This window comes from Semicossyphus pulcher, unplaced genomic scaffold (assembly GCF_022749685.1).
Source record: "Semicossyphus pulcher isolate SPU_LCO1_2020_fin unplaced genomic scaffold, fSemPul1.0.p SCAF_19, whole genome shotgun sequence".
Classification (NCBI taxonomy): Eukaryota; Metazoa; Chordata; class Actinopteri; order Labriformes; family Labridae; genus Semicossyphus; species Semicossyphus pulcher.
In genome coordinates this window covers 1,829,622-1,855,048 of record NW_027211692.1, presented here as the reverse complement: position 1 = coordinate 1,855,048, position 25,427 = coordinate 1,829,622, and the positions used below count along the sequence as shown (strand labels likewise).

General features: G+C 42.2%; 1 protein-coding gene and 1 long non-coding RNA gene across 2 annotated transcripts; both read right to left on the bottom strand.

Annotated features, from left to right (window-relative positions):
* Window positions 1–12,872: 12,872 nt before the first annotated feature.
* LOC138597370 (nesprin-2) lies at window positions 12,873–24,865 on the bottom strand. The gene is made up of 10 exons (XM_069668965.1): window positions 24,630–24,865; window positions 24,228–24,378; window positions 21,914–22,096; window positions 21,564–21,698; window positions 21,295–21,489; window positions 20,827–20,941; window positions 20,566–20,664; window positions 20,361–20,464; window positions 17,979–18,218; window positions 12,873–12,953 (listed from the first exon to the last, which is right to left on the bottom strand). Exons 1-10 carry the CDS (start codon window positions 24,863–24,865, stop codon window positions 12,873–12,875), a joined length of 1,539 nt encoding a protein of 512 aa, XP_069525066.1.
* LOC138597522 (uncharacterized) lies at window positions 12,955–14,487 on the bottom strand. The gene is made up of 3 exons (XR_011308608.1): window positions 14,357–14,487; window positions 13,240–13,295; window positions 12,955–13,065 (listed from the first exon to the last, which is right to left on the bottom strand). It is a non-coding gene; the product is annotated as an uncharacterized lncRNA (long non-coding RNA).
* Window positions 24,866–25,427: the final 562 nt, after the last annotated feature.

Below are 25,427 nucleotides of genomic sequence, written 5' to 3'. Positions count from 1 at the left end.
TTCAAGAAGTCAGGAAATCTGAACGCTGAACAGCTCTAGCTGTTAGCTTGCACATGTCTGTTTATAGAGATTAATAAGAAGATAAATCATCATCAGATGACGCTGATGGGAGCCGGGATGTCATTACGGCGCATTCTACATTTCTATGTAGAGTCTGTAAATAGAGATTAGTAGGCAAGAAACTCTCAGGTTCTGCAAGGTAAAATTAATGTTTTCAGTGGAGTCTGGTGGCTTTGTAGAGAGTGATGTCACAGCTGACTCTGGTTTAAAGAAGACACTAAGATAAACTTTTGTTTCCCTGCTTTGATCGGGCAACTTTACCCCAAAGAGATATTTTGCAGCCAGTTTCACAGCTGAAGCAAACTACCAGAGCAATTCAAAACTTTTGCACATATTAGCCATTTAGAAACTAAAATGTGTAGAAAATAAAATTATCTAAAATATACCAGAATGACCTCTAACGTGATTTTCTAAATTGCTAGAAACTTCAGGTCAGCGAGGTTTGAGGAGGTTTAAACAGCTACAAAAAGGACTTTCAGCTTCCAGCTTCAGCTTGTTAAATATTCCATTCAGTCGCTCTGGTATTGATCCCTTCAGAGCATCATTTTGAATAATTAAGCAGCAAAAACACCCTAACATCTTCCCTCTTTATACTCAGGATGCAGCACGTCACTTTTAATTTCCAGAAAACATCAGTTTCCTGCCAAACACACACACACACACACACACACACACACACACACACACACACCCCACCCACCCTCCGCTTTCCGTCTTAGCCTTGTGTGTGTGTGAGTGTGTAAAATGTGTGTTGACTTGGCAGTGAACCAGACTGTTTCACACAGCAGCCGGCTGGTCGGTCAGTCTCGTCACAGCGGGCTCCAATCCAAAGCCATTAACTGGGGGAACATCCCGACTTTATCTGGTACTACTCTGCAGAGACACTTTCAACACACACACACAAACAAAAACATATAGCTGTCCTGTCTTACAGATGGATGCAGGTAATGCCATGTTAATCGCCATGTATTTATGATGAGGACCACTGACAGTCAGTTGGTGCTGGTATTGTTAGGGAACTGAACCGTGCTATGTTAGCAGCTCTTGCTATCCGCACTCAACAGCGTCCGTGTGATGTCCTACATTACTTTTAATGGTGTCAGTGGAATTTTGAATCACGCTTAAGAAGCTGAAAACATACGTCCATGTTCTAAGATAAGCAGAGGTTCTACAGCCTGTACATTAAAGTGGAATTCTGTTATTTAAACCGTGGTCCTATTTTTTATACTTTGGGGTCAAAATGATTTATAGGTCTAATAAGTTTTGGAATTGATTCTGTAGATTGCTTCAGACAGCTGCCGTGAAACTGAAATGGCTGCAATGTAATCCCTCGAAATTTGCCCGATCAAAATCTGTCCACTAAAAGTTGTTTTTTCCACTGACACGCTCAGACCGTTATTCTTATACCCCTTTCCCAGCTAAATTTATTGCATTGACACAGGCTTTTCAGACCCAGGAAGACTGACTGTCTCTTTTCCCATTGCCAGTGAAGTATCCTCCTGTCTCTTTTGTGCTGCGTCACCGTCTGACGTCACAAACGCGCCGCAGGCAGGGTTAGTAACCAGTGAAGATGTTACGGTGGTTAGGTCTTTATTGTATCTGTTACTCAGTCAGTCTGTTTATCAAACTCGGCGCTGACAAATGTGGAACGATGTTCGAGCGCTGCTCGGACGGAGACGGGCGGAGTTTGTAGCTGAGATGACGAGAAGTCGCAGAAGTTACAGACGGAGCATAGCATGGCACCGGAAAGGGGGCGGAGATTAGAGTGTCGACACGGGTTTTGTTTTCCCATCAATGCTGATCGGAGCCGAGGCGATAACGACCCGGGTCTGAATGCTGATTGTAACCTTTCTCATAAAAAAGCCGGTTGTTAACGGGTCTTTTGACCAGTGGGAAAGCGGCTTAAGTGTGTGACAACCTCACAGAAAGGATCCCTACAGAGAGAGACCTTTTTGTTACAGAGGAACCACAAACAGACGTTACATCGCTCTCTTCAGAGACACCAGACTCCATTGACATAAACAGTATTTTAACTTGCAGAACATGGGAGTTGCTGGTCTACCACTGACTAGAACAGTTAGTTTTTTGTGTTATTATGTGACTTGGTTGTTTTAAACTGTTAGCTCTACCCTCCACTCCTCGCTCCAGAAAAAACAAACTCCACAAACCAACGGGTGACCTTCACCAGAGCTACGTCCACGTCTTCTAAACAAACTATGTATATTTCCTGCAGAGAAAGTCACACCCTGCCAGTGAAGTCCTTCAGAAGTAAAAAGGTCAGACTTTGGGAACATGGAATTAGAGGATACTGGGTCCAATATTTTCTGAGTGTCCAGGCTTAAATCAGTTGTTGCGTGGAGGGGAGACGTGAGCAGGGTTTGAAATTGGTCCTTTAGCTTGTGCACTGAACTGCAGAGATTATTTAGTAACATGAAGAATAAAGTGTTTAAGAGCCAAATGAAAATCTCTTCCTGGTAATTGAAAAGTATTAAAGGGACGATGTCAGATTGTACAATTACATTTCTACACTCAGTAAACTTTTTATTAAGTACAAACACAGTGATATTGTTTTCTGGCATTGCCTTTCCTCAAGTCGATCCCCTGCTTAATGAAATGAAACAGGATTTGAGTGTGTGTGTTATTAGGGTCCCAGAAATGCAGTGAGAACGTGTTTGGGACGATGAAATTAAAAAGGTCTTTTAAGGACGCTGAAACCTCGAGAATATGGCTGTCCAGGACGGGCGATTTGGACGGTTCATTAGTTCTAGAGATCAGGGAGTGTGAGACCAGCCTGGAGCCACACTGAGCATCTGTATCTGCAACACACACACACACACACACACACACACACACACACACACACACACACACACACACACACACACACACACACACACACACACACACACACACACACACACACACACAGTAAAGACATCAACACACACCTCGTTTAATACAGCCCCTACACACATATATGAGGGAAGCGAGCAGCAGGCCAAAAGAAAACCTCCTTTTCTCCGTTTGTGTGTTTGTATGTTCACCAGTAAATAGTCTAACTGCATTCCATCTCCATCCAATCAATAGCACGTCTGTATCTGACATCAATTTGCTTTAAATTTCACCACAACCTGGGTTTTAAATCAGATTAAACACAGCAGCCAGCAGCGTAACAGTCACTCGCTCTGTGGCTGGATTTATTTAATCAATGCAATAATTCAGTTTGGCGCCAATTTTCTTTTTTACATCTGCTCAGGCGAAGTCAGGAAGTGTAGCGTGTAGTTTAAATCCTGCTCAGTTCTTTAACAAGAAACGGTCCGGATGTCGAGACACCAGCAGCAGACAGCTTAGGGACGTGACTACATGCTGCAGGACTGAGGGGGGTTTGTGTTTGATGGATGAAGCTCCCATGATACAACAACACAGTCTGTGTGCTCGTCGTAAATACGTTCTGAAATATCTTAAATTCCCAAACACGGCAGCTCCGGGGCTGGAATGTGACTGGAATCTGTCCTCCCTCCATCTCTTCTCTTTCAGCTCTCTGTGTCTTTATTAACACTGAGTTCAGTTCAAGTTAAGCATTTGCGGGTTTGTAAGCATATCATAGTTTCAGAAACACAGACCATCGCCCTGTTCTTCAAATGTGGTCCAACAAATGTGAGCTCAGAAAAATGTTATCAGACCGAGAAAGTCCCGTTTACTCCCGTCAAGCTACTTTAGTTCTGGATGAAGTTACCTTGACAACAGCACGCTCTTATTTTGAATATAAATAAGAGCTATATATAGACAAGAGCTGATCATGTGATTGCAGCTGCATGAGGAAGGTGTGTTGGGATCCTCCCAGCATGCACTGGAGTATAGATTAATGGACATATATTTAATTACAATGTACTCAACAATGTTTCCACGTCACTGACGTTAAACTGTCAGATATTAGCAGGTAACAGGTACGTTAATTTACTGTGTTATGCATGATTGCAACAGATTTATTTTATTAACAATCATAAAGCAGCTATGAAAACAAAACAAACTAATTATCTTAAAAAGCAGCTCAAACCGGTTTAGCTCAGCGGTTAAATTGCGAGTCCCACGTACAGAGGCTACAGCCCTCGATGCTGCGGCCCCAGGCTCGACTCCCACCCTCGGCCCTTTGCCATGTGCCAGACCCGACTCTCTCTCTGTCCCTGCTTCCAACACTATCCACTGTCCTCTCTCTCACAGTAAAGGGAAAAAATAAATGTAAAAAGCAAAAAAAAAAGCAGCTTTAATTTCAAGAACAGAACAAAGTTCTGCAGTTAAACGTTTCAGCGTTTAATGTCAGATTAAACGTCTTTTTCAGTCTTTTTACAGTCAGAATCTTTGAGTGGAGGTTTTGTCTTGTTGGTCACTAAATCTCTTTATTCTTCTCCCAAACATACTTTTTGCTGTGTTTTTTATCACGCTGTTACAACTTAACGAAGCTCAAAGTACAAGAATCAGACTCAGGTAAATCATAAACATTACTCTCTGAACTTCAGTGATCCATCGACAAAGAGGCGTCCCGTGTGCATGCAGTTATGTAGATTAAAAAAAAATCTGAATGCACAAAGGCAAATATTACCATGAAGTTTAATATTTCCTCCCTCCCTCCCTCCTTCAGCTCTCTGTGGGGTTAAAAGTCCATGCTCAGATTCCTCTGCTAACATGAAATTATTTGCCCTCTAACTGAATTTCAGGCGTTTTCTCAGCTGTGGGAAACAATTGTGTCGATTCATTCGCTCACTGCCTGCTCATGCCCTCCTCCTCCCCTCACCACCACTGCATTACCACACTCAAAGACTCAAAGACTGAAAAACACGCCTTGTCCGACCGAACACACGCCATCTTTATCGGACAATGCACAGATTTAAGATTGGAATCCGGCACATCGAAGCGGAACGTACAGTGAAGACAGTCAGGACATTTTATTTTCCCTTTGGACTGTTGAGTAGATTGCTGAAGCATGCAGTCGAAAAACAGGCTGTCAGGGCTGCAATGTAATCTTTGTACCTCCACTAAGTTCTTGTTGTTTCCACTGACAGGCTCAGATTGTGTGTGACAACATGACAGAAAGGATCCCTACAGAGATAGACCTTTTTGTTACAGAGGAAGATGATTGTTTTAACCACAAACAGACGTTACATCGCTCTCCGCAAGTCCACCAGACCCCATTTAAAAAAACAGTAATTTTGCTTTGCAGGACACAGGAGTTGCTGGTCCAAAGTGGCTTCGATTGGTTAGTTTGATCTTTTATTGTGTGACTTTGATGTTTGAATTGGTTAGTTCAGATCTAACAAAGTATTTCTGTAATTTGTGTAATAACACAAGAAAAATACCTGATCGGTGCAGCGATAGACAAGCATCTCTTATGATTTGCCATATAGGTTAAATTGCTATTTTTTATCAATGGAGTCTGGTGTGTGTGCAGAGAGCGATGTAACGTCTGTGTGTGGTTAAAACAATCATCTTCCTCTGTAACAAAAAGGTCTATCTCTGTAGGGATCCTTTCTGTCATGTTGTCACACACTTAGAAGAACAATCTGAGCCTGTCAGTGGAAACAACAAGAACTGTTAGTGGACAGACTAGCAGCTACCGGCTGAAGCAATCTTAATGAAAAAAGACCCCAAAATATGAAAAAGAAATACTGGATTTCCCCTTTAACAAAACAGAATGACTTCCTCTCGTCTTCCAGGAAAATCTATATTTTAAACTAGTTTGCTTAAAATTAGAAATTAAAAATCAATGAAATTGTTGATCTCTGTCTTCTCGTGATCCCTGAGAGGAAAGTGTAACATTTCTATTTTTTTCTTTAATGAGCAGATATAATCGTCTTCATCCCAGCTGTAGGCCTGCCAGCGCTCCGAACAGATGGAGCGCTTTCATTAACTGGATCACCAGTAGAGAGGAACACACACACACACACACACACACACACAAACCCCAAGAGAAGGACTGCAGAGTCACACATATCAAAGAATATCAGTAACTCTCTCAAGAAACCACACTGTTGCTCACACACCCCAAGAAAGAAATAGATTCATGCACTCAACAAAACACAGGAGCCAGGCGCACACACACGCACACGCACACACACTGTACACACTCACACACACACAAGCACAACCATCACAGGCTGAGGAACACAAACATGAGGTGACAGCTGCACGACAAACACACAGGCACATGTACACAAGCATGGTCACACACACTCATTGAGAATGACTGCCAAACACTGCGCTCACATGTTTACAATACACACACACACACACACACACGCACACGCACACGCACACACTTTTGTTGGACAAGAGCTACACCGCTAATGCTATTACTTAGCACTGTCAAGCACTGAGCTGCTTCAAGACGTCAGATTAACAACCTTGTTTACATTTTCTTCAACATAGATTTTAATTTTGCATTTTATGACAATATTAGTTTAATTTTTAAATATATATTTTTAAGTACGATGTAGAAAAAAACTTTCTACGATACCCAGACGGACTTTCTAAGCACACAGATATTTAAAGGGAATGATTCTGAAAGTTTAAGACTGTCCTCACAGAACATACAACCATGTACATCGTCAATGCAACAGCCTTTGAAGACAAATATTAAAGTTTAGAGTTTGGTGGCGAGCTCCAGTGGTAATTATGATGGTAGAAAAAGAGGGGTGTCCATTTAGGGTGGCAGTCAGGGCCCAGGGGCAATGGATGGGTCCAACAAACAGGACTTTTTACCCAGGAGTTTTAGTCCCGTGTGAAACCAAAAGTAACCGAGTAAACCAAACAGACTTTTGCACAACATAAACCACATCTTTGCTTGGTCCAATCGCAGGTATGAGGACTTGACTGCCACTGGTTGGTGCAATAGTTAAGGAGAAGTTCCTGTAAGTCATAATCATCAATATTAAAGGTATAATAAGAAGGATTTTCCTAGAAAAATAAAACATATACTTTTACAAATATAATATAAATCATCACTTCTGGGCCTCTATACATGTGTGTCGGTGAGTGTGTGTGCAGACCCCTGTGAGACCCTTCCCTCTGCATCAATTCTGTTGTTTTGCTTTGCACGGGACGTTTTCAGGAGGGGCGCTGTCGTGGTTCCCTGAGCCAATCACAGCGTACAGGTGAGTGTGGGAGTGGTTCAAATTAGCAATTTGGCCCAATTCAGACCGATGAAAGAGCGATGCAGAGTTGGCCTTCTTTCTGTTGGACAGGTAGGTGCCTCAAACCGGGTAGGACAAGCTAACCGGCAGTTAGCATGCTGGCGCAAAGGTAACCGTGATGCTGTCGGTGTTAGCTCGGCAGAGTGGGCGTGTTCTCGCACGAGAGAGTGAGAGCGAGCTTCTGGTGACGAAGAGCCCAGGAGGAGGGGCCCAGTTTGAATGTGATGTTGACAAAATGCAGGAAAAAAAATCCTCCTGATAAAACCTTTAAGATACTCAGGATACTGTGCTGCTGCTTAGACGTGTTACCAATTCGTCCTAGTGGCAGGTCTTGGTATTACAGCAAAAAAAACAAAAAAACTTAAAAAGCCTAAAAAGCATTTTCAGCACAGGCCACTGTAATAAAAGAGACACCTGTAAAGCTGTTAACAGAACACCTAGAACTGAAAATTTTGATCCCCAGAGATTTACATTTTGTAAACCACTCCTGGAGCCTTGAAAAAAAACTTTTATAAAATCAATGATGTCATCAAAATGTCTATTTACAGTTTTTTCAGGACTAAGTCGATTTTTTTCGGCTTTGAGGACTAAATCTAAGCATTCATGGCAAGGCCGCTTTTGTCTTCTGAAAAAATCTTGATCATTCTAATTAAAAAGCTTGTAAAAAAAATGGTTTGTATGTTTGTAAAAAAAATACACCCAACAGCTGATTTTAAAGCTTCTACTTTGCAAACATGGTCTCAGAAACCTACAACGGTCCTCACAGAGATAGAAGTAAACACTGGTGGTTAAGACAGCTTTGTGTCTAATGATCATTCATGTGCTCGCTCACACTAAGCCTTACACACCTCCTACTGACAGACAGTGAGAACAACGTCCCACTATGCCAGGTTAAACACACACACACACACGCACACATATACGCGCGCAGGCTGCTAGTACTGCACTGTTAATCCCTGCTAAGTGTATTATCGGTGTCACCGATTGCAGTGACTCGGCGTTCTTCAGACACGTGGACGCGGCACGAGATCCAGCACGCAAATCTGCTGTAATGCACAACGTAAAACCTGTTGTCATTCTCACACACACGCACACACGCACGCACACACGCACGCACACACACACACACACACACACACACACCAAGGATTCACCTACCTGTGGAAAGTACTGAGTGATGAGAGGGAAAGAGGTGGATCAACTCTAAACTGCTTTTATCTTCGGTTTAGAGGATTTATAACCGAATGTAATTAAAGACAAATATGTTCTGAAACAGCAGCCAAATCATTTTTACCTCCAGAATTTGAATTGAATATTTTTGTTGAGTCAAACGGCGTAAAGCGCTGTCACTTCTAAAACAGTTCTGTGTGTTCATGAGGCCTTCAAAGGTACATTTTCACACTTGAGCACCGGATGAACGTGTGAATTTTTCATAAATAGCATATTTTTATATCACCAGATCTCATTCTGACACGATGGGCAGACAAATTATTTCATAATGTTTTGTTCCTTAAATTAAATTCTCTTCAATGGCAACATTTTAGTTCCTTTTGTGTGTGCGTGGACACTACAGTTGGTTAGGTTTAGGGAAAACGTCATGGCCTTTTTTAAAAGACACATTTTGCCAGCCTGTATTTATGGTGGCTAACGTGCAAATGAAAAACACTGCATTAATCTCGAACACGCTGCAAATACAGAAACAATGCAAAGTCAGAAACACACAAACCCAGAAAACACATGCAAAAGAATAACGCTGCAAATGCAGTCAACACAACAGCTTCAGGCATGTCGGGGGGCTCGGAGTAACAGGTGTATTATTTATGGGGCAGAGAGGCAGAGAGACAGGGAATGTATTAATCATCAGACCCCGTAACGTTTCTTCTAATGGAAACCATTTGGGCCCTTTTAGGCCACCGTATATATTGAACCCAATTTCTTTAGGAAGGATACATTTTAAGCATGATAGAAATAAAAATACTCACAACGTAAAAGTTATTTTCCTAGGAAAGGCAACGAAAATTGGAAACACTGATGGACTTTCCCGGCAAATTTACACAGCAACAAACACAAAACTGTTAAAGTGATCTAAGAAATAAAAATAATCCATACAGTTCATTTTATTTATTTTCAAACATGTACAAAAAGAAACAATTGTCATGAAGAAGAGCACGTACAAAAAGCGAAATGTTTTAGATGGCAGTGATGTTACCAACTTCCCTTTTCAATGATCCTTTTAAAGCCTTAAAATGTGCATCTCTGTCCGCCTCATGCAGACGTCTAACGGCCGCTTTACATTTAGCATTTTAATCCTCCTGATACTTTCTAGGGAACGTGGAGCGACATCTTCCCCTGAGGAAAACACACATTTGGGTTTTATGAAGCGACACAGGAAGTGCCATCAAAATTCTCTTCTTAATAAACCAAAGATCATTAATCAGATGACATCAAGCAGGTTTAACCACAGCAGATGGATGGACACTCTTCAGTCACTAAAAACATGAAACAATAAACAAGGCAGCACCTTCTGTAAAGAGGAATACTGGTATTTTTTAAACCTGCAATACGTGCAAAACTTTTAGAATTGCATCAGCAGAATCATCGGCCACAAAACAGGCAGTCACGGCTGCAACTTAATATTTCAAGGTAAGTGCGCCCTGAAAATCAAAGGTCGTCCACTAAAAGTTCTGGTTGTTTCCACTGACAGGCTCAGATTGTTCTTCTAAGTGTCTGACAACATGACAGAAAGGATCCCTACAGAGATAGACCTTTTAGTTACAGAGGAAGATGATTGTTTTAACCACAGACAGATGTTACATCGCTCTCTGCACACACACCAGACTCCATTGAATTAAATGTTGATTTTACCCTTTAGAACACGGAGTTGCTGGTCTACTGCTGCCTCGAGGAATTCGTTTTTTGTGTTATGGTTTTGTCTTATATTGTAGCCAACTCAATAAAACTAAAAAATCTAAAAGAAAATGTACTGATTAAAGGCAGTGATAGACCAGCAGCTCCTGTGTTCTGTGAGGTAAAATCACTGTTTTTTTCCAATGGAGTCTGGTGTGTTTGCAGAGAGCGATGTAACTTCTGTGTGTGGTTAAAACAATCCTCTTCCTCTGTAACAAAAAGGTCTATCTCTGTAGGGAGCCTGAGTGGAAACAACAAGAACTTTTAGTGGACGCACTTTGATCCATCAAGGATTATGTTGCAGCCATTACAGCCTGGTTCACTGCTGCTGGTCTACGTGAGCATTTCCAAAAGTTTTTGTACCATTTAGTAATTCAGACTCAAAAATATGACAAATTAGGCCCAGGTATAAAAATACTGGATTTCCCCTTTAAGCTGTAACATGACATTTTGACACGGTTACTGGACGGAGAAGGTAAAAACATTGGTTTGAAATCTACAGCAAGAAAGGATCAAAGATAAATCACTACTTTCCTTTCAGACACCACACAGTTTTTTTGTCATGCTTCAGACCCGTCAACAAATATCACTCAACACTCCAAACATCTTACTAGTTTTACATCTCATAACACCACACAAGAGTCAGTGTGACATGAATTCATCTGCCCATTTCATGTGCGAACACATCCGCCTATACAAACACTCAATGTGGTCAGGACATAAATACTTCCGTGTGTTTGAAATTCAACCAGCAGAGACTTGAAACTGGCTGCAAATAGATAATCCATCATGTGTAAGCTTCTATTTAGGGCAAAGTGAAATGACGGTCCTTTGCAGGAGCGGCGCGGACTCTCCCGACTCACCACACACAACAATAACACAACTTTCACAACAATAAATAAAAGCTGGATCTCGGCTGTGATAGATTATCTCTGGGCAGCAGGTTTCAAGTCCGCAAGCAGATTTGTCTTATAGAAGTGAACTTAAAGCAACGCCTGGGGGGGGAAAGGAAAACTCCCTCCTAAAGTTCAGATAAAGGCCAGAAGTTAAAAAAAAACCTTAAATGTTGACAGTCCTTTTGTCCTAAACAGCTTGTTACAGGACATCTTTATGAGTCATAAATACAAGTGCTATCATGGTGTAACACAACAACATCGGGTGCAAAATGCTTCATAATTTTAACATGGATGGCATTAAGGCAAACACATGATGCTAGCTTAATATTTCCATCCTTTACATTAGCTTTGCGACATTAGCATAGTGAGCAGTTTAAAGATATCAACTATACACATTAAATCCTTTGTACCTAAAAAAAAAAAAAATCTGCTTCATTTAATTAATTTTACAATAATGTGAGCTATAAACATCTACATTCAGTTTTCATTTCCTGCACCATTAGAGCTGCGTTTCTATGCTAACTACGTGACGTATTAGCTTAGCCACTGCTGCCTGAATCTGTGTTTCCTCAGGGTGTGTTTTTTCAAGCTTGACTACTTTCTAGTCTAGTTTAAAAGTACAGAAAACTACTTTGCAAAGCTAACAAGCTAACAACAAGCTAATGCTGCAAAAATGTAGCATCGGTTTGGTGAATAAGGCAGTTACAAAAGCTTTCACTGACCAAACATCAAGATATTTCATTTCAGAACAACTTCCTGTTCGTTCACGTTCATTCTGTCATATATATATTATTTTTAAGGCATGAGATAAAACTGAAAGAATATGAACTTGGTTTGAAGCCGGGCATTGTATGTCAGCTATTCGTTCATGGTAGGAGACAAAGATACGTTTTGGATCTAAGATAACACAATGTGTTTACTGTGCTTCTTTTAAAAGGATGGCATTAATGAGGATTATAAGACATCACTAAATATTAAACACCTTTTTGAAAGTTTGGGGACAAATACGTAAACAGCACAGAGGAAAGGTGGAACTTTATGGAAGCTGGGAGCGGACGTGGTTTAAATATTGTTTTTTAAACGTGGTGACCTCGAGGTGACAAGTTAATATTTCGTTGTCTTACAAAAATAAAAGGTGGATTTTGTTTTCTCATGATGATGCATTGATATATTATTGGTACTTCTTGAAATAACTTAAATCAGTTGCAAGTTGTCTACACACGTTTACACAGCCCTCCTGAGCTCTGATAAACATCATAAACAACCGAGAAAAAGTGATTTAGTTTCATGAGATATAATCTTGTTTAGAAAAAGATATGCTTGTTTTCTCAAGACAAAATTATGAACTTATGATATCAAATAACCACATTAAGACAAACGATGGAACGTCCCTACTCCTTAGTTTACTAGCAAAACTTTGTTTCTTTTGTCAGGGATTTTTGGGATTCTTCAGGACTTATCTTGCTGGGTCTATTTTCCTAAGAGAACCAAAGACAGTTGCAGTTACATGCATTAACTTAAACCTATCATCAAAGTCATGCCCATGAAACAGGCCTTGCACCAAATCAATACAGAGTTTAACCCAAGGAGGGGATCATTTTGTAGTCAGTCTCAGGGATGATGGCGGAAATACACAGTGGGAAAACAAACTGGAACTGTGGAAGCATGTTTGACACGGTGATACCTTTGATTGAAGGCCTTATATCTTGCTCTGTTGGTAAGTTGAAATGAGCAAATGGTTCACATCACATGATGAGTAGCAAACCTTTGTCCTGTAGAGCCTGAGGAAAGTGCTTTGTCTACAAGAGTCTCTGGAAGGTCTTCAGGTAGGCGGGGGTCCGTTGACGTATCTCAGCGCCAGGTGGAAGCTACGAGGCATCCTGCTGCTGCGGTGACACGGCGGCTCCAGGATGACCCAGATCATACAGGCCACAAGAACCAGACCTGCAGCCAGAAGGAGGTAGAGGAGGGCTGGGGAGAGCAGGGAGGAGGAGGCCCTGCTGCTGGAGGTCACACTGTGGAGGAGGAAGATCTTTAGATGAACCAGCACACAATGTCAAACAACACAAACTGAATACTAGTTGTCCCTTATATAAAGGACGGCTCTGCTTATCACTGTGCAAATTACAGCCGGTCTACGTCTTCTATCGCTCCGTCTGCATAACTGTGAGGCTTTCTGTGTTTCTCACCTTTGTTCTGAGAAACGACGCTCGGCTTCTTCACAACAGGACGGCTCTTCTTCAGCCTGAAAACAGAGAGCTTCTGTTACTCCTCGGTGGTTTCAGGCAACATTTATCACATGAAAACTTTTCAAGAAAATAACATCTCAAAATTACCTTTCCACACTCTCAGTTTATCTGAGTTTATCTCCTGCCTGAGGGCGTCAGTAACACTACTTCTTTTTACTATTTCTTATTAAAAGTGCGGTGAGGATTATTTCCAATAAATAATCTATGCCACATTTATTTCACACTTCAATTACTGCAAACTGAGGAAATGTGCTGCACTGTTAACACAGTATTATCTAACACCGACATTCTCGGAATTATCTAGATGACTTTTCAAAACCAAGCTGTAACCTGGGTGGAAAAATGAAGCCGGAAGCAACTGCAGTTCCTCAAATGGCCACTTGAGGCTGGCTCCAAAAGTGAGTCAATCTCCATATACTCCAATGATAAGACCTCCCAGTTTAAAATGGCCAACTTTACAGCAAGAAAGAAAAATGTTAACGTATTTGAATGAGAGGGTAGCTAACTGAAATTATTATTATTATTATTATTATTATTATTATTATTATTATTATTATTATTATTGCTCTGGACAAGACATACTTACCCAATACAACTCCTACAAATATTTTTTACTGAAACTTAACAGTGAACAAGACATTTTTCAGGTTGCTGCGTTAGCAACTTAATGAAAATATATACATACCTGCTTTTTTGCTGTTTTACTCTACATGGGAGCATCAGTGACTAAATGAACATCATGCGGTATTGAAGAAGAATTGAAACTAGAAATTAAGTCCATAATCCTAATTAGACAACCAGTGGAGTCGCCCCCTGCTGGCCATTAGAAAGAATGCAGGTTTTAGGCACTTTTTACCTTATTAAAAAAAGAGGCAACATCCACTTCCTACATACAGTCTATGGTCCAAATATGGTCACTTCTGGTTACAGAAAACCAAGATGGTGGCAGCCAAAGTGCCAAACTCTGAGCTTCAAGTCCACAGACCAACCGTTGACGTCACTGTTTTACACATTCTAGGTTCAAATTCCAAATAACTGACTGACACAATGAAGTCACCTCAAAATTTGATCCGTATTCGTGCTTCATCCAATCAGCGGAGGCCTTAAGGTCATGTGACGATGAAGAGGAGGGGGCAGGAAAAGGCCGCTGTGTGTGGTCATTTCGGCGTGGGCTGCTGGGTGCATCAACGAAGCTTCCGTCGAGGTGACACTGTGAAATGAGTTGTAATAAAAAGATGAGTAAACGTGAGGTTCAAGTGTTGGTTAGACTCCAGATCAAGATGTATGTCTGCACAGGAACACTGATTCACGTTCTGCAGTCTGATTTCTGAACAACAAATACACCGAAGCTTCACCGAAGAGCAGATGGAGCACGCTGGGAAGAAGAAACCAGAGTGATGCTTCAGATTTAACTTCCACGCAGTTTGTTCGGCTCTCAGTTTGTACACAAGCTGCTCCGAAACATCGATTAAACTCTTGATTCTCTCCTTCACTTCTGCAGGTTGATTTCTTCTCCAATTTGTTTGGTGCTCGCTCGATAGTTTAGTCAGTAATGAACCTCCATTAGAAAGTGCCAATGCTATTACGCACAAACACGCATTCAATCAAACTCGCATACTGCAAATGACTATGCACCAAATCGTTCTAATTACAATGTACACACACACGCGCACACACGCACACACTTTGTTATCTGATTTGAAACTTATCTTCTAACTTTTCCTCTTCCTCTTTGGCTGTCGTCTGTTTATCTCTCTTTCCTGTACAAGGACCGTTATCTGTAACTGGTTGTAATTCAGACAGAGGAGAAACAGAGATGTGGGAGGGAGGAAGTAAAGAGGAAGGAAGGGAAGGAGGAAATCTGGGTGTTTCTCTCCTGTTTTTATGGCGACAGTAAAAGTGCAGCCAGACTCGATGCATAAATCAAGACTTTATGGATTCATTCGGCGGGCCGAGGAACGGCGGAGGAAGAGGAGAATAAATAGATGGTTCGACGGTAATGAGAGAGGGAGAGAAAATAAAGACTGAGACCAATGGAGAGAAACATGAAGCCGGAGAGATAGAATGAGAAAACAGAGGAGGGATGGAGGGCAGTTACTCAGGAATCCATCTTTACAAAGGTGGATAAGCAGGGAAAAATAAAGACGGATCATTATGAATGTTGATAGAGCTCCTTGTGAGAGAGGACATCAGTCAGTGTGTGGAAGTTTTCTACAGTGCTGGGTAAACTGAGACAGATAAGATACACACAGAGAGACTGTCTGCTGTAAACTTGTAGTTATGACCTTGTGGGGACGTTAATGTGCTTCTGAACCTATTAGGGGGACCGACCCACCATCTGGGGACAGTAACAACGGAAGTTAATCAATGATAAAAGCATTAAGCCACACTTAACGAATGTGTCTGCTGTTAAGTCTGCACCATCATTAGAGATTATTTAGGCATATATTTGCAATAAAAGTGGGACTACATGTGTCCAATCAACAAAGCTTTACTGGCTCATAATCTGTGGTCATTCTTATGAGTGGTACTTTAACTGAGAGTGGATGGTAATCTGTTCAACTTTATTTTGAAGGATTTTTTTATGCTGTCAGACCCTCAACTTCAAGACTAAAGGGGCAGTTATACTGAAATAGAAATACTAAAGCCTGGCTCACACTAAAAGATTTTTCAAATCTTAACAAATGTGTAAAACGTGAGAGAGCCCACAGATATGTAATCATAGATTGAACAGTTTTGTTCTTGTAGTGTGTGCAGAGCAACGATCTGACCCAAACAGCACAGCACACACTAACAGATTCATTCACCAACAACCAGAGTCCGACTCTCACAGCTGGAAATCTCACTGAATCTCTGGCGCTCAAACGAGACTTCAGAGTAAACAAACATGGCGGACGACGGGCAGGAAGAAAATTCAGGAAGAAAAAAGAACAAACTGTGGATGAAGTGGTGTAGACGGCGTGAACACGGGCTGTACGTGTTACTTTATGCTTCATGATGCTTTTGTTGCCATGGCTGCGGTTGTTGTGCTTCCTGCTTCAGTCAGCTTGCTTCCCCATTGGCTATTGTTTTGTTTAACGTGACGATCCACAGAGAGCGTACCCGGCTGTCCTCGGGGCTCCCCGCACACAACAAGATATTAGATGTAAATATTGAACATGTTTAATATTTGAGATTTGAAATCGGTGCGGCCATGACGTTCTTCCGAGGAGATCGAGGGAAGTAAAGTAACTCTGAACATCCCTCACTGCTGTTGTTAAGGCAACCACCGAATCATTTGCTGTCATTAACCTAACCGTTACATTGTAAACTGACAGAAGGCCCGCCTCTCCTTTCATCCGATTGGACAATGAGAAAAAACGCCCATGACGTCGGGCGCTTTTCTGCTTTGAGATTTTTTCAACTCGAGGCGCTTGGAGCGTTTCCTCAAAAACGCGAGGCGCACAGAGCGGAAAAAAGAGAGGCGCTCTGCAAAGCAAAAGCAGCGCGCAAAAAGCCTCTCATTGAAAACAATGACAAAAGCCGCCAGCTGCTAAAACGCGTCCTGTCTGATCGGGCCCTAAGACTTTACATAAAGTAGAGCTGAGGCTGACGGAGACACCATCAGCTACTGGACAGATTAAAACAGTGTCTTTTCCATATGTTTTCAAATGTACCTGTTAATAAGCCAGCATGACTGAGGTATTTAGAGTGACATTCACTTTAAGTAGTTACTGTGATTTGTAGTCATAAGGACCATTGATTTTTAACGTGTTTGTTTTTCCCTTTCATGTCGTGTTAACGCTTGTTTGTCTATAAATAGTCGCGAGCGCCCTGCTGAGATGTGAAAGGTACTCAAAACCTGATGAAACAGCAGACGGAAGTAAAGAGAGCAGACACAGAAATGTGTTTGATATTATATAAAATATTTAACACTCAGCGGTGATTCTGTGTTCATAAATCTGCAGCATTAGATTTGTTTGTTCATAAGTGTACTCTAAGAACAAAGTCGGTCCACACAAGGTCAGCTACTTACTTTGTGTGTGAGAGAGAGAACGTGAAAATGTCTCGAGTGTCAGGTCAGGAGGGTCAACACACACACACACACACACACACACACACACACACACACACACACACACACACACACACACACACACACACACACACACACACACACACACACACACACACACACACACACACACACACACACACACACACAGATGATGTTCATGTGATGCCATGTGCTGAATGTTAATGCTGAACTCCACAGGGGAAAAAAAGCTCAGCAGAAAAAAGCTCAAAGCCTTTGAGTCAAAATGTTTTTATCGTATATGTTTGTCTATAAATCTCTTAAAAAGACCCAAATGTGTTTGATTGTCTCTAAATACTTTCTGACTTCTTGTGTTTATACATTCAACTTTTTAAAAAATCGATAAATATATTGTTTTATGTTAAAAAAAGGGCAAACAAACAAGTGGAAATAGTGCGTTTGTTGCGGACTATTTTCAGCAGCGGATGAATCCACATTTGGGCAGCAGGATGGTGTATCGAAGTCAGAATAAAGTACAGTGTGTCTCTTCATGGTGAAAGGGAACATGTAACCCAGGGCGACAGTGTGTGTCAGTGTTTTTAATAGAGTTCTGTGACTAAAAGGAAGAATGTGTATTAGAAGGTTTTAATCAGGCTTCACCCACCTCAGCCTCCCCGTCAGTCTGCACAGCTTTGGAACAGGAAGTCCTCCTCACTGGAGGGGCGGGCCTCTGGACTCCGAGCCACGCCCTCACCCGCCCGCCGTCAAAGCCGGCCGGCTCACTGTCCTGTCTGCCAGGAGTCGAGGTCGTCCACTGGTCTCCTTTCAGCCGAGTCCCACCTCCCTGCGCCGCTACTGGTGAGAAGACGCTGGGAGAGGCGTGGTCGAGCCATCCCTCAAATTGCTGCACAGAAAATGTAAACAATTAAAAGTTTATTTTGACATTGATCATCTCATCTACTGATCAGGTCCAAAAGAATCTTCCTCTGTAGCAAAAAGGTCTATCTCTGTGGGGATCCTTTCTGTGATGTTGTCAGACACCTAAATCCCGCGCCCGAATTTCTAAGGATTATCTTATCTTAAATATTTTGTCCACTGGCAGGCTCAGATTGTAATCCTAAAATTACTTTGTCACAATAATCTAATGAATGCATGAAGAACAAATGCACACGTTCGCAATATCAGGATCTTAAAGACACTAGGCGTGCTGCTTGTGTGCACAGAGGCCGCCAGAATGAAGGTTCCTCTTAGCCGCTTTAGTATAAACACAGGCGGCTCAATCTTCAATGTGTAGTTAGTGAGCTAATACATGCTATAGAGAGGAGTTGTAATGCAGGACCAGTCGGGTTATGTGTTGTATTTTCAAAGAAGCTCGAGTTTAAGCCAAAGTGCAGAAGCTTGAAATTGCCAGAGCTCAAATCTGATGTAGCCGAGATCTCCTAGTTGCTGAGAAAAACTCCGCAGGCACATTTTTTGAGCTGCATTCAGAATTCATGCAGCATACAAGCACCCGCAGACGGGGTCACCCGGTCGCAGATTTAATGAACTACAGGCACTTGCAGTCTCCGGGCAGACAGCGCCGAGGCGAGCCTGCAGGGAGAGCCTGCTGGCATTACTCCTTTATCAGACCGATAATAAGTACATGTGTAAAAAAAGAGGAAATACAGGAGGATGGCAGAGTGCACACACACACTTTGATGTCTTTGTCGGGATGCTGCAGCTGTAATCAGATGCTAATTCAGTTGTACATGTGTCTCTCTGCTCGTCTCCTCTCCTGTTGAGCTTTAGGGTTCACCGACAGTGCAAAAGTGTGTGTGTGTGTGTGTGTGTGTGTGTGAAACAGGCACAAACACACACAGAGGGGTGAGCTGCTGCAGGCAGAGGAGGATACTTAAATTACTTCAAAATTTCAATTTCTGTCCCCGTCTGGTTGACGTCCATCTTGTTTCCCCCCTCCATTTTCATCTCATTATTTCTGTTCTTCAGTTTTCGCTTCCTTCATCACGCACTGCTGCTGACACTTCTCCTCTCCTGTCTCTTACCAAAATAAAAGCTAAAAAAGGAAAGTGATGTGCCCGCCGACATAATGACAAGCTACATCATGCAGGCACCATCAATAAATCAGCAGAGAGGTGAACTGTTGTAAACAGCTCATGAAGCCGACACTCAGCGAAGCAGAGCATTTTTAGATAGCAAGTGTATCAGAACATCAATGATTCTCTGTGTGAGTGAGAGACAGACAGACAGACAGACAGACAGACAGACAGACAGATGAAGCCTCTGGGCCATGCAGCATCTGGGTCAGAGTAGAACAACAGGAATGACAGAGTGTAAAATGAAATATGACAAAAATAACCACATCGTTTTGTCCACATTTAGGCCTGATGTGGCGTCTCTGTAGTCGGTCTCCACAACACGTTAGACACTGGAGATTTCATGTCAATATATTCCAATAGAGTGAAACCATTCATAGATAAGCCTCGCTTATCAGTCAAGGTAAACTAATTAGTCGATCAACAAAGATCGTTAAAAGGAAAAGCAGATTTGAGTGAAAGTTTGCATCAGAATCTTTACGGAGATAAGACCATAACTGATTAAAAAATATCAAAAACGTCCACTCAAAGTTCTTGTTGTTTCCACTGACAGGCTCAGATTGTTCTTCTAAGTGTGTGACAACATGACAGAAAGGATCCCTACAGAGATAGACCTTTTTGTTACAGAGGAAGATGATTGTTTTAACCACACACAGACGTTACATCGCTCTCTGCAAACACACCAGACTCCACTCATAAAAACAGCAATTTAACATCATTCGACACAAGAGTTTGTTGTCTACTGCAGCCTGGCCTGGTTAGTTTTTTGTGTTATTTTGCATTACACTAACACAGTGTTGGAGCCAAACTTAACATTTCAAACACCAAAGTCTCACAATAACAGAAAAAAACTAACTGATCAAAACCAGCAGCTCCTGAGTTTGACAGGGAAAAATCACTGGTTTTGTCAATGGAGTCTGGTGGCTTTAAAGAGAGAAATGCAACAAACTCACCAAGTCTGCTACTTCCTGGTTGGTGATGTCATTATTGATATCAGACTGAGAGCCGAGGGAGCTGAGGTAGCTCCGCCTCTTCAGACCATCTCGGTGACACAGACCTACACACACATAAACACGGCGCAAACACACACACAATGAAAAGTGTGAAGTGAAAAGACTCAGCACAGGAAGGTACCGAGATGTATCTGTCTCGTCTGACCTGTGCTGACACTGAAATAAGAAGAGTCGGAGTCATCACGGGAGACAGACCGCCCAATATCAACTGAGGGGTCCCACTCCAGCCCCAGGTGCTCATGGGTAGGCGAGGATGGGGAGGGAGGAGGCGGAGGAAGGTGAACGGAGGAGATATCTAAGTTGGGGTTAGCTGAAAGATGGAGAAACATATAACAGAAGTTTGATCTTTATTTTGGACCTTTTTCAACTGTTGTTAATTTATGATAAAATGTTGGTTTACCTTTGAAAGGAGAAGGGAGGTCCAGGTTGGCTTTATCATGCACTCCCTCTTCCTCTAAGAGACTCTCTGAAGGACAACCAGAGTCTGTAGCCTGAGACAGGATCCAATCATCCTCAAACACCTGGAGGAGGAGGAGGAGGAGGAGGAGGAGGAGGCTTTTAATTGAGTTTAAGTGGACCTCTGGCAAATGTATTTTAGTATTTGTTATTTATTGTATTGTATTGTTTAATTTATTTATTGTAATTGCTGCATTGTATGGGTCACTGCTTTTAATCTGTACAGCACTTTGGTCAACCCCGGTTGTTTAAAATGTGCTCTACAAATAAAGTTTGAGTTGAGTCGAGTTGAGGAGGAGGAGGAGGAGGACTGTTTGACTGTTGCTCTATATTACCTTAAACTTTCTCTTTAAATAGCACATTTGGTAAAAAGGAAGAAGTTGTCTTTGTGTGTGCGTGTGTGTATCTGTGTGTGTACCAGTCTCATGCTCAGCAGTCGAGTGTGTGTTCGTGCGATGTTGCTGTAGGCGAGACTGCAGCCCCGCAGCAGCTCCATCAGCTGGTTCTCTACACGCTGAGCATCAGTCGGTTCGCTTCGCTGGATCAGCGCCTCGCCACGCTGCAGCAGGGCGTTCACACGGGCCGAGTTCACGCACACACACTGCTGGAAGGACTGCAAACACACACACTTTAAAAAAGAGGTACACACACAGGACGGTAAGATTTAGTTTTAAAATAAAAACACACCTGGAGTCGTCGCAGCTTTTCACAGGTGTTTCCTGTCAGGTGATCCACTTCAGTCAGACGGACGTCCAGGTCAGCCAACCAGAGAGCAAGCTCCTCCCTCTCTGCCTCAAACCCCTCCCACTCTGAGACAAAGAGCTGAGAGGAAAACAGAGAGAGATTCCTCAAATCACACGGTTCAGTTTTACAATGTTTACTTCTTCTAGAGAGTAAAGTTTGATCGTCTTCTCGTGTAAGGTTTATTATTCTGCTATTACAGTTTGTGCAACGAGCGGAAATTCTACCAAAACACTTTTAAATATAAAAGACGTTATTAAAATAGTTATGGTTTTATTATAAGGAAGAACTCTGACCTTCAGCCGTCCAGTGATGGACTCCAGTTTGGCGTTCACATCGTCCCATCGTTGCCCACATTCCCTCGCTGACGACAGCAGCCGGGCCCTCATGGCGCCCTGAAACAGCCGAGTCAGTGTTCGATTCCTGCGGGTCAGACCGTCCAACCGGACGAGCAGAGATCCCGCCTCGCTCCGCAGCCTCTGAACACACAAAAAAACAAAGCATGACTGGAATAAATCACAACAAACACACACATTTATGCTGCTCTTTTCTACCTACAGCTACATAAAGCAGCACACAGGACTAATGGGAAGTTAAGTCATCTAAAAAGTCATATTTCACTCTTTTATACGGTGCTATTGTTTCCATCTTTTATGACTTAAAACTATTTGAGTGTTTTCAAACGGCCTCTGAACCTGACGGTAGTATTTCAGAGACAATGAAGCCTGAGGGCAGTTTTTATTTGGCATTTATTTCCTTGTTACAGCTCCCCGAGCAGAGCTGGCTGTTTGTGCTGGGCAGATGATACTTAACATTTGGAGTCTCTTATATCTACTGGAGACGCTCAAACTCAGATAAAAGTACAGAAAAAAAAAGGAACATATTTTTAACAAGGCAAGGACGCTGCTTGTGTTCAACTTAAATAATTTATAATGTTCTGATCAAATTTAAATAAGTCAAAGAATTATCGTATAGTCTCAGTGGAAGCTGTACCAATTATAAAACAATGTTCACTATGAATCTACAAATAAACTTCCTGGTTAATCCTTCAGAAAAATAAGGGGAAATTCCTGTTTTATTTCCCACAACTCCATGTGCGGTTCATTTCAACCTACTTTCCAAAACACCCCAAAACAAACATCTTTGAATCCGAAGATTTGAGTAGCTGGAACCACCGGAATTTTGGAATTTTTGCTTCTGAAATGATTTACAGAATACTTCCAAGTTAGTTTTCTTTCACTTGATTAATCAGTTCTAGAACATGTGCTTCAACGTGTAGCAGCAAAGTCTGGTACCAAAGAAACGACGGAGGTGGACGGCTCCTCTCTGCTCGCTGCAGGACGGAGAGGTAAAGATCTTTGTACCCACAGCCGTCACACTTTTTCATTCTTCAGTAAATGGTAGATGAGATGCCAGAGAAGTGAATTTCCCTTTGGGGATCAATAAAGTTATTGTTAATTAATTAATCGATTATTGCAGCTCTAGTCTGATTCTACAGTATGCCATGAATTGTAATCCTGCTTTATGCAGACGACTCGGCTCTGATACTCGCTATCAAGCAGAAGCTTGGGTTGCTGTAATGAAATCAAAATCATTCTCTGTTTTAAACCTTAAAATCGGATAGAACAATTATAATAAGATAAATAATGAGGGCCGAACGATAAATTGTTTAATCATCGCAATTGCAATGTGTGCAGGGGCAGGTGTCCCGCACCTGCAGCGCACACACGGTGTGAGGTTGTGTGTGCAGACAGGAAGTCAGAGACGGTGAGCTTTCGTTCAGAAAGTTACTGTCGCTGTTACACGGAAGAGTTTACTTAACTGAAATGTCCTGAACAATAAAACTTGTTTTGTTTGTATGTATGTACATAAAGACACACAGCATTTATCTGGTAACATTTCCTGTTTTTTTAATAAATATGATATAAAAATAACACTTACACTTTTCAAAACATATTAAATTATTTTGCCATTTAAATCAGCGTCTCGAGGAAAGTCGACCACAGGATTATTTAACAGAGAGACTGTTTGGGCTGTTAAACAACCACACTGTGCATAAAGTCATTATAAAGTCATTACGTGTTGGTAATAATTAAAATAATGGGAGCTTCTTCCGTACATCAGCTCTTGTTTGGCTTGCTATGGGGAGTCATTTCATGCTTGTTCCTGTGTTTACAGATCATTCACCCTGCGTCACTGCAACAACAGAATGTGACTGATAACAGCTTTGTTCGTTTCTGTACTGACAGCTGCATTAATGTTTGCCGGAGCTGCAGAGGAGGATTTGTGGGGATCAGATTTCCCAGCAGTGACCAACCTGACAGCAGAATTTCATTTGGACAAACAAGGAGGGTCTACAGGCAGCGGGGACGGACGCCGAGCTCTGCTGCACACTCAAACTTTGTGATTTAAGGTGGTAAGACGAGAGGATTGACACTGAAATACCGCCTCCTTCAGCACTCTGAATTCTCAATTTAGGCTCTACCCGGATTATGTCTTTAACCTGGGCCCGAATTTAAGCTTAACTTGGCTCTAATCCTGAGAGCCTCCCATGACACGAGAGTCCAGATTTTACACTTTTACTCTTGTGTTTGAATATTTTCTTTTCACCTCAAACTTCCTCAGTTCTTCCTTGGCGGTGACGTAGGTAACGTGGGCGAGGTTTGGGGAACTGACAGCCTTCTCAGCCAATCGCAGCCAGGTGTCCAGGTGGGCGTGTTCCTTCATGAACTCGTGCCAGAGGACCCACCTCCTCTCCAACCTGGAAAGACAAACAAAACAAGTTCTGGAGTCAGACAGTAAAAATGCAGAAACAGAAACTTTTCAAAGGTTTAAATGGTGATTAAAATGTTCTGATAGATACTGAAACCAAAGTGTCCTTAAAAATATTCGTCCAAGAGTGAAACAGTTGATCTGACAGCTTGGTTTATGAAATTTTTAACCCTCAATGTTTCATATTCGGCAAACTCTTTGAGTCCCGTATCAACCTCCCATGATTCATCGATCACTCACCGTCCACATCCCTGCAGGTCTCCATCTCGGCTCCAGCTGCCGTCCACCTGCTGAGTTTCCTCCCCGTCCTGCTCCAGTGGAGACGAGTTGAAGTGAAAAGGACAATCGGACAGATCCAGAAACATCAGCTCCATGTCCCTCGCTTCCTCTCCAGACACAGCGTCACTTCCTGCAGTGGTCAGGACGGCATCGCCATGGCGTTCTGAAGGGGGCGGGTCTGGTGGGAATCCAGGCATCCTGGCGTCACATGACCTTTACCTGTTGGGAAACAAGCAGGGTTGTTGAGGGGGTTGGACCTTTCCTGATGTTTTACTTATCACATTTTAGTAGAATAAGAAGCGCTTAAAGAGACATTATCACACCTGTGCACACGTATGACAAGTCTCCCAGCTTTGCCAGGTGTGTTTTCTCTTTTTAACAGATTGAGGCAACAACTTGACCCTCGTTGTTGAACAAGGAGGTGAAATTTTTAACTCAGATAAACAGTTTGAGTCTTTCCTCCGGCGGCGAAGTGAGGAAGAGAAAACAGAAGATATTCATCCTGTTTGGTGGTTAAATCCTCTCAGCAAACACACAGACCTCTTACTCACACACTCACAGGCAGCAGTGATTCACCATCATCACCTCTACAAGGACTTACACACACCTGCAACTAGGAACACACACACACACACACACACACACACACACACACACACACACTCCGGGTCTTTATTGATGTGGAGACAGAACTGTTGTAAATGACTGGAGAGAGATGTCACAACACTGAGGGTCAGATTTATGCTGCACCTTTCACTG

Excerpts from the sequence above, each read along its gene's own strand:
- LOC138597370 (XM_069668965.1), bottom strand. The coding sequence starts at position 24,865 with ATGCCTGGATTCCCACCAGACCCGCCCCCTTCAGAACGCCATGGCGAT. Across the intron at positions 21,490-21,563 it reads AAAAGCTGCGACGACTCCAG|TCCTTCCAGCAGTGTGTGTG; the intron begins GTGTGTTTTTAT and ends GTGTGTTTGCAG. Across the intron at positions 20,942-21,294 it reads GACTGCTGAGCATGAGACTG|GTGTTTGAGGATGATTGGAT; the intron begins GTACACACACAG and ends CTCCTCCTCCAG.